Source organism: Temnothorax curvispinosus, unplaced genomic scaffold (assembly GCF_003070985.1).
Source record: "Temnothorax curvispinosus isolate PA1 unplaced genomic scaffold, ASM307098v1 QBEX01000981.1, whole genome shotgun sequence".
In the NCBI taxonomy this organism is placed as follows: Eukaryota; Metazoa; Arthropoda; class Insecta; order Hymenoptera; family Formicidae; genus Temnothorax; species Temnothorax curvispinosus.
Window position 1 is genome coordinate 10,861 of NW_020210761.1, and position 10,017 is coordinate 20,877.

Here is a 10,017-nt window from a genome sequence, read left to right on the forward strand (position 1 = left end):
ATCGAAACACCTTTATTCAAATTAAAGAGAAGTAGTATAATATTTGAAAAGATTGGTTAAGAACGACATACACAACGACAAATATCTTGTTGTTGGCGACACTGCTGATTGAGTTAATCGTCGATTAAAGTTAATCGGCGTTGGTCGAAGTGGCCCTTAAATCTCCAAAACAAAGAGTGAAAGATATTAAGCTGATAATTTCAGGCAAATAGTAGTAGTTGCTTAAAAATCCAGTGAAGTAATATGTGACTGAAAAAGTTGTACGATATGACATAGTAATTTAGTTATATGCGCAGTATCGATCTCCGCCGAAAGAGCTGCTCTATCTAAAGAATGATCACTCCCAAGCTTATATTACATATTTGACTCCGATAGTACCGAAGTTATCAGTAACGAAGGACAATCTTGGCACTGACGTGCTATAATCGACAGCTTGATAATATAGCGCTCGAAGGTAGCGAGCGCTATATATTATCGAAGAGACTGATATCTCCGTCCAATTAAACCCGTGAGTGCTCGCGCTATTAGATCCCTGCGCTCACGTCAATGCACCGCATGATTTAGAGTCGCTTATAACACGCTAATATCGTAGCGCGACATACTATTTGCACCGCGTAAAAAACTTAGAATACACGCTCTCATGGTTCAATCTTAAACCGACCCCGACGTTTTTGTCCTATTTAAAAACCACTAATGCACATCACTTTTTGCATTTTAATGCGGCGTCCCGCTTTTATAACACACTAGCTTGATACCCGTGCTTCGCTACGGTACGTAACTACTTTGAATCAAAAACCAAATCGATATCTCATCGGACCTAGGAGATATTGAGGAATCCGTGAAAACACATTTTACCCCTTTTCACCTCCTTAGAGGTCGAATTTCTAAAAATTCCTTCTTATTGTTATTGCTTACGTCATGGAAAGAATATACTCCCCGAATTTCATGTTTCTAAATTTGTGGGTTTGGGCTGGGCGTTGATGAGTCAGTCAGTAATTTAGTCAGGACATTTGTTTTACGTATATGAATTCATAATCTATTTCTGGCACGCAGAAAAAAGAATTTCCATTAAGATCGCGCGACGTCACACAGGAATATCCCATTTCATCGTCAGCGAATTTTCATGAATTTCCGTAACGCGACTCATTTCGCTGAAATTCACGAAAAAAGAATCCAAAAATTGCTGACGGAACATAAGTAGAACGCGAAAAAAAATTCTAGAAACGCGAAATAAAAGAAAACGAAGGAATGGAAGGTCGAGCTAGGTACGATCTTTTTTTTTCCGACGTTTTCCTTCATGCACCACTTATGTGCAATCTTAATATGCACCTGCACGGCCACTCATTAATGCATTTCCAGTATAGATAACCATGTTATGTTGAGCGCTGCACGATAAAATCATTAATGTAAATGCGAGATCTGATATATGTCTAGTGATACATTGCCCTAGCGAGACGTATGACGACATTTGCTTCAGTGGCAAATCTATCTGATAAATCGAGAGAGCAAAACTGTCTGATATATGAAATTGCGGAGATTGCCCTAAAAAAGATAGACGTCAATCGTACATCAACTATCTTATATAACTTGCAGCTTTTTCTAGCAAAAAGTTACTTGAAAATATCAATATATTTATCGAGAAAAAAAAACTTTTGCAAGAAATAAATTCTAAAAAAATTCAAGATTTGTTTAATCTTAACAGAAATTACGATCTCAACTTATTGTTAGCCTTCTCAAGTTATTGTGAGAATTGAGAATTGAGAATTGGGAATTGAGAATAGAGAATTGGGAATTGAGAATAGAGAATAGAGAATAGAGAATAGAGAATTGGGAATTGAGAATTGAGAACTGAGAATTGGGAATTGAGAATTGGAAATTGAGAATTGAGAATTGATACACGAAGAGATTGAGAAAATATATTAAATTATAAAAAAGTTATTGTAACTTTTTATGTAAAAATTTAAAAAATATTGTAATTGTTAATGCGAAAGCTTGTAGAATATCTCAACATTAAATATTGTTTTGTAAAAAAAAGACATGATAGAAAAGGTCTCTCTTCTCTCTGATTGCGATATATCTTTAATTAGCATTGATTATCAGTAACATACCCGTACTGCTTGTGCCTCCCGAAGTCGTGGAAGTGGCGACCAGGTCGTCTGAACCCTCTGAGTTTTGGGGAGGCGTGGGTGTCGGTTCCGGAGGTGGGCCCTTAATGGGCGGTAAGGTTGGTGGTGGTGGCGGTGGGTGCTGTATCAGTGGACCAGCCGGCTGATAATACCCTGTGAACAAAAGAGCAGCGTGTGCACTTTCCTAACTGATCGTCCTCCACTTCTAATTTTCAATATTGCCTTGTAAAGCGCTAGTACGATCGCGCCGCGCGCGCCGTCCCGTTATAAAAGATATTTTTGGACAGTGAATTTCAGAGCCTTCGTAATAAGGAGTAGAGTATATTCATACATGATTCGTATATATATTTTTAAAATAATTTTTACTATATTCATATGACAGTAAATCAATTTGAAATCAAGTTTGAAATAGGCTATTACTACTTTTCACATAAAATTTCTGATATTATACAGAATCTTACACTCTGCAATATTTAGACCTTTATACAAATCTTTCCGATAAATCGTTCAATTTATATTTCTATATACGTTAGCAATCGATATGATTTCTGACATGCGATTATATATCTGTGATTTGTGTTCTACATTTGCAAAAATTGCGCTGCAATTCTTAGAGCTACAGATACGTTAAGAGCGTTATATACAGTGTTAATAGGAGAGCAGCATGAATCACACCGTTGATAGGATAATGCCAAAGCGTTATACTTCAATAGTTCATAATCGTGGGAGCACGAGTAAGCTACGTTGAGTCCCTTTAATCCCCCCATTCGTTCAGATTTATCCCTTAGCTTTGCGTTATGCATTTTTCAACATTCGCACCGTATCAATTCGGGGATCGCTTAATAAAAAAAAAGGTTATCAAACTTTCAGCGAGATTGCCCAACGTGCGTGCGCGAAGCCAAGGGATCGCGCGTGTAAATCGTTACAGCGCTAGAGCTACACGCGTCGGAATAGCCTGTTCTTTTTTTTTTTGCAAACGAACGAACGAATAAACGAAACCGGCTTTCTCCGCGCGAGAATAGCGATACCGTGCTTGCATATCGATTATCCGAAGAGATCGTTCGCCATTTACTTCGCCCAATCACGATTCCACTTTATGTAGGTTAAACGCGCCTCGCTCGTACTCACGCATGCTGAGAAGAGATGGGCGCAGTATCTGAGCGCGTTCGCGGCGATCTGATTGGAGAGCCGCGTCGAGCGGATGGGGCCTCGCGACGAACAAAGCTAGCACGCGAGATGTTTCTTCACACTCGGCGCGGCATTGTATTTAATTATGAAATCGTTATTGAAACGCCGTGATCGATGCACATTTGTTGCTTTTGCGCGTAAAGAATAGTTCCCAACAAAGGATCGATTCATTTTTTGCTTCCCTTCTCAATCTTTGGGATCGATATAGATACATGACGGGTGCATTAGCTCATAAATCTTCTAATTTTCTGCCCTACAATATCCTATATCTCTGCGATGTAAACTGTTAGCCTATCAATTATTCGATGATAAAGCCTGGTACCTACATTCCAATAGCGTGATTACCATTATTATTGTGATTATTGCGATTATTGATTACCGTTAGAAGCACATGTACTGCAGCTCTGCGTTCATTCTAATGCGACAACATGTATATGTAACACAATTGGTAAACAAGCGATTAAATTAGAAATGAAGAATTTAAAGATAAATTTTAGCTTCTAATACCTGTTGCTAAATTCAAAGGCATTCTTTACAATTCTAATTATAACGACAAAGGCATTCTTTACAATTCTGATTAGTGTGCTTGTTTAACACTGCGTTAATTTTTTAAGCAAAATTTACACATTATATTACACGCAACGCGATCGTTAATAACGTCGATATTCGACTTTCCGCAATTTTCCAGCGTAATATTATCAGTCAGACGTCGTTAAATGCTAGAACTTCCGTGGATATGTAAGTAGGAAACCAAAGTTCGTACAAACGTGCAAACCGATGTAATGCCAACTTTCTCGAGAACTATCCTTGCCGGATACTCGCTCAAGAAAAATATTGTTACTGTAACTAAGTTTGTCAATGAGCATTTCCAAAAACAAATTTATAAATTATACAACATTTAAAAATGTTATAAAGTAATAATACAATATTTAAATATTATGTGATATAATTATGACAGAAGCAAATATAATCACAAGATTTTAACAAAATATATAATTGTAAATGAACAAAATTGCAAAGTAATATATAAATACTATTCTAAAATAAATGCATCATTAACCGTGAAACATTTAATTGCTACAGATCGTATAATTATACAACGTGCCGAGAAACGGAATCGGGCTACCGTGTGTAATTTATTTTATTTAGTAACACTTCACGGCTTCTCGATTTAATTGACTTCGTAAAAACGCAATTATTCGGCCGACACGTGTAGACAAGCCATGAATTGAATATCGGGGCGTCGAAAGGCCAAAGTTGAAGACGAGTGCCGGTTCTCTGTGAATGACGTCACGCGACAATCGATTGGTGTGCTTGCGCACACCGATACGTGGCGAGTGCCGAACCGCTGCCGTCGAATTCATTAACCATTTAATACGGTTCTTCGGCAATCGTTGCGGATCACCGCAATTTCGCCGCACAATAATAAAAAGAAACCTTCGCCATCCGCGGTAACGTCGTAAATATTTCCGAAGCCGTCATACATTATTATGAGCATTAAATAAACCGAGTAATACCTTTGCCTCTGTATAATAAGTTATCTCAAGGAAAAAAAAACTGGCAACAGTTATTTCGAACAATAATATGATTAATTAAATTATCACATTTAACGATACTTTTTTAATACATATATTAAATACTGCAATATACAAAAAAATAATCATTTCCATAATCTGAACTATGAAATATTTTAGACTGTTTATTAGTTACTTAGTGTTTATTCTGTCTCTCTCACTTTTTTATTCATTTAAAGCATTTTCCGTGTCATTTTAAAGATAATGCAAGCTAGAGATAAATCTGCCCTCGAGGATTCCTCGCTAGAGCATTCATTTGCACAATCGCCCCGTTAAATTTAATTTAGTTCGACCTTCGGTTTCTCTCCACGCTGCCACGCTCGCTAAGTACTCCAAGTTGCAGCGCAAGCAGCCGAGTTCCCCTGTGAAACTGCGGCAAACACGGAGACGGCAAACAACAGGTTACTAATTTTCCCCGTATCATCGTCGACGGCGGAGAACGCACTCCTGCACTTTCGGGTTTAAGCGTTAAGCCAATTAATTCCATGTAATTTCGCGGGTGCAACGCGATATGTCGCGTCGGCGGCGAGGAGGTCAAAGTCGGAAGATAAAGCTGGGCCAAGGATGAGAATTGCGGATAAGGCGCGGCGACCGACTTGTGCATCGCGGTCCGACTTCGACGATGAGGATTATGAGAAAGAGACAGAGTCTCGCGGCGCGAGCATTGTCGGGATGAGAGAAAGAAAGAGAGAGAGAGAGGGAGAGATTCTCTCGCGGTCGTATCCGTACAATTCAAGGATACCCCGCGAGGACATCGTCTACGCGTATTAAGGTCGCCGGGACTGGTTCGGGAGCGCGGAGATACGTCGCGCAGATACACGCTCGAGTGTATTCTTGGTCCATGTCGAAATCGCTTTGCGAGTCTCTCGAAAATTGATCCCGGAGATTGGATCGTCTTTACCGTCTTGACCGTGAGGAGACTTCGTTTCATTTTACTTCAGTCTCGATTTTCTAATTCCAATACGCCGGAATAAGTAGGTACTTGTAAAAACCTTTCGTTGAATTTTTCTTTACGTCTCTTGAAATGGATCAGGTATTTCTTTGTCACAGGAAACAGCAGAGCCTCTTTAAACCTACACTTTTCCGCTCGTCTTATGTAGAAAAAAAAAATGACTTTTTCGAATCCGCGGACTGGCTTGATAATAATTTTGATAGTGCTAACAAGGTATTCTGGTTTACGCGTCAATTACAGATGTCCAGCGTGTCGAAATTTATTTACTATCGTCCAACATTATCCAGGTCATTAACGGCTAAATGAAATTATCGCAAGCGATGGCGCATTTTGCTCGTGGCTGCATTAAATAATCATAAATTCGCGAGTCATCGTGACGTGGCGCAGCTGCAGTGCAGCTTGTTAACAAAATCGACGTTCAGCATTACCGTATGCAAGTGCAATCGAGCTGGGTCTGGATACAAATTAATCGGACGATATAGAAACACTCAGCCTATAGTGTTCGACTAATTCGCCATTTTCAATCCACTCGCACTTCTAAGCAATCAAATTAACATAAAATGCAACTTGCAAAATCTGAAATAAACAATTAGTCGCTGAACAACAAGTGACGTGTGTAATGATCATTCTAAAAGAAAATATTCTGATGATGTTTCCCATAATATTCAATGATACCGAGGAGACAAATTACGGTACGGTAGTCATATTCTGACTCGTCGTCTCCGGCGAGGAGTGAGAATGTAAATAAGAATGAAAATACCGCGATAGCAATCCGATGGCGCGTTTCTGCCCCGACAAAGTCGTTCCGATCCGCGGCCCACACTACTGCTGCTCGTTTTATCCTCATGTATCAGCGCGGCTAGATTCTCGAACGGCGACCGGCGTTCGTATAGCCTAGAGAAGTCAAGGACCCGACGAGCACGTAGCTGCTGGCGCAACGACGGTGTCGTTGGACTCAAAATAGAGAAATATCGGGAGGGGGTCCCTGCCCCCGCCCCCCCCCCCCCCCCCACACTCAACGACGGCGATATCCGCGTTCCCCGAAACTTGGAGGAACGAGATGCACGTCGCGGGATCACGCGGTAAATTCCCGATCGGACCGGAAATCCACAGTGGAATCATTGACGATGACGATGACGATGAACGGCGACGGAGGTAGCGCGCGCGACCTCGGCACGCGATCGATAATTCGCGAATATTCGGCCCTTAACCGCTGTCATCCGATATGAGGACGCGAGAGAGCGGGTCCGATAAGGGTGATGGAATGGACTGGCGATGCGTCGCGAAGGGGTCGATAGCCCAGATCGCGTTGCGGTAACGCAAATCGAGTAACGAGTTCGCGGTGAAGATGGCCTACTGCAATTCAGATTCGTATGAAAGGTTTATGGCATGCAAGAGAGTCGACGCTGCTACAAAAGGACGTTTTTTTCTCTACATGTGAAAGAAACTTCGATGATAAAAACTAATGATGTATGATAAAAAGATGATAAAAGAATGATAAAATTAGAGTAAGTATGCCCAAAAAAGATATCATTATTATTATTATTATTAACATCGATAATCTTGCTTAACTTTCTGATACGATATCTGCTCGTTCTAATTTTTATACTTGATTCAAAATAACATTTTATCTTTATATTAGTCTCTAATAAATGTATATATATCATTTAAATTACATACATATAAGAATTTATGTACAGCTTAAAACACTTTGAAGTATTTCAGAGAATCAATTATAACCTAATCAATTATAACCTATCAATTATAATCTAATTAGCAATCTTGTGTCTAAATTAAAATTTAATTGTTAGATTTGATCGCGACTAATGATTCAGCATTGTTGCAACTTGACTTAAGTAATTTACCATACATGACATTATTGTACACACTGGTAATGATGAAAGAACGGAAGACTGTTAATGGAATGAAATATATGCATGTATATAGCGACTGATTGTCATGTAAATCTTACTCGAGAATGAGAAGAATTTACGACCACCATGCCGGCCGACCATAGATCAGCGATATGCAAATATCCGATTGTCCGGTCTTTAACCGATTATGCAATATTATCGCGTGTAATGCGCGTGATGCCCTATATTTTTGCGCAAAGCATTTAATGATGGAGTTATTAGCAGGCTATTGCAAAAATTACATGAGCGATATTGGAATTGAGATGGAATGTTACGAAAAGGGAATATTAGCCAATTGCGAGTGTATTATAGAACTTTACATTTATAAAATCAAATCGTCATAATTAAAATTACGTATTTAATTAAAAATAAACTTGAAAAATCACACGGTGTTAAATATTGATTGTGACGAAAACTGAACAAATTTCGATACATTGGAATAGCGGCCGAAAAGCGCAAAAATTTCGCGATCGCTTCTTGTCTTTTGCGATAGAACGATGAAGAGATCGAAGTGGATAAAATGGATTTAATTCTTAGCTTTATATCCCTCGTAGCCGAGTTAAAAAAAATCGAGTGGTAAAACCATCTCGGCTGGATACCGGTGGATTAGAGGGAAAGCTCGCGGGCACTGATAACGCCGCTGAGACGCTGGCGCTCAATAATTGAAGACTTGAAATGCGAAACAACGTTATATGTGTATTACGAGGACATTCAACATCGAAGAAACTTAACTTGGAAAGTTCCATAACTTGTACGCGGCGAAACTTTAAGCGACGCTCGCGTAAATTTTGTTCGGGAAATTGTTAATGATCGTTGCAACTAGAAAAGTTATATTAAGAACCATCTTCCCATACCTCTTTATGTATACGATACGTGCAATAATTTACATATATATTTAGAATATAGAAACTTTTCCTTATTCAAATCATAATAAAATCATAATAAATTATTCCTCTGAATAGAAAAGTACATTACAATTGCAATCTTATCAATCTTGTTAATGTTAATTAACGTTAATTATAAATGTCAATTATAAATAAAATATTAATATTATAAATATATAATGTTAATTAATGTTATAAAAAATTCCTATACTTTCAATCAAAATAAGTTAATTAAAAGTTATAATTAAATGTTTAACGTTTATTTTCTCTATATAAAAAAATCAGTTTTTTTAATCTGCAGCAAAAAATTCAGCATTTAAAAGATTTGTGCGATTATTTCCTCATCTCGTCAATCACACCATCTATCAATAAGTTTATGTGTGGTAGATTTAATTACACATTATCAATTAATAAATAATCGTGAAAGAGATAACAGTGAAACTTTAATAGCGATACAATTTCAATTTCTTCAAATAAACCGTTAACCCAAAATGAGAATATCAGCTTTAAAAAATACAGATAATATTTTAAAATATATATTTTTAATCACACATATATCACTGATATAAAAAAAATGACCGTTAATAGACAATTGTATAATAATAGGGCGATTCAAGCTGGAAGTTGTACGTATTTGTCTATAAGCAATTAGAAACGACTGCCTGTAATTGGTTGTAAAATATAGCGTCGTTAGTGAAGAGATACAGTTTCCCATGAAGTGCGAAGGTCAATAAAACGCTCGTTAAAGGGATCAATTTTTCGATCGAACTCCAAGTTGTCAATTACCGTCACGCGCTTGGACACCCCTTACTTTCAGTGCACGATAATTCATTCGCGGATAAGATCAGCCGCGACATTCGTTATCTCAAGGCTTTCACCAGGCTCATTCAGTATGCTCTCGACTAATTTCTATTAGTCAAAAGCGTACTTGCTAACTAATATGATTATACTTGCTGATTAATTATTACTCTAACTAATATGTCACCGAGTGACACCTAAATATCGTGTGCGCGCTATAGAAACTTGCGCGTCTTTCAATACAACGATATATCAGAGCAAAAAGCGAATAACAATTACGATAATCTAGGAAATTTCGAAATTTGTTGTAAACAACCGTTCTATATTCTTTTTATTCGTATATCTTAACCTCCATCCTCACATCATAAATTTTATTTAAATTTATGTTTTCTTATTATCGCTTATTTTTCTCAAAGCGATATTTTATTTTGCAACTGACATTTATGTTTGTTTTACTTTTAAATACGATAATACCACACACGAATGATTTAATGCTTAAGCAATAATAAATATATTACATATACTATTTTTTATTAAAATATAATTATTTATGAAAGCTATTTTTATTCATGCTATTTTTTT

At 37.7% G+C, this 10,017-nt stretch overlaps 1 protein-coding gene across 6 annotated transcripts in view; it reads right to left on the reverse strand.

Moving 5' to 3' along the window:
* The window catches only part of LOC112459372, a 95,709-nt gene that overhangs the window by 10,854 nt on the left and 74,838 nt on the right, over window positions 1-10,017 (reverse strand). For all 6 annotated transcript variants that reach the window (XM_025023459.1, XM_025023446.1, XM_025023452.1 and 3 more), the window contains one exon: window positions 2,109-2,279. In XM_025023459.1, the coding sequence (XP_024879227.1) occupies window positions 2,109-2,279 (171 nt within the window). The remainder of the gene's footprint in view (window positions 1-2,108; window positions 2,280-10,017) is intronic.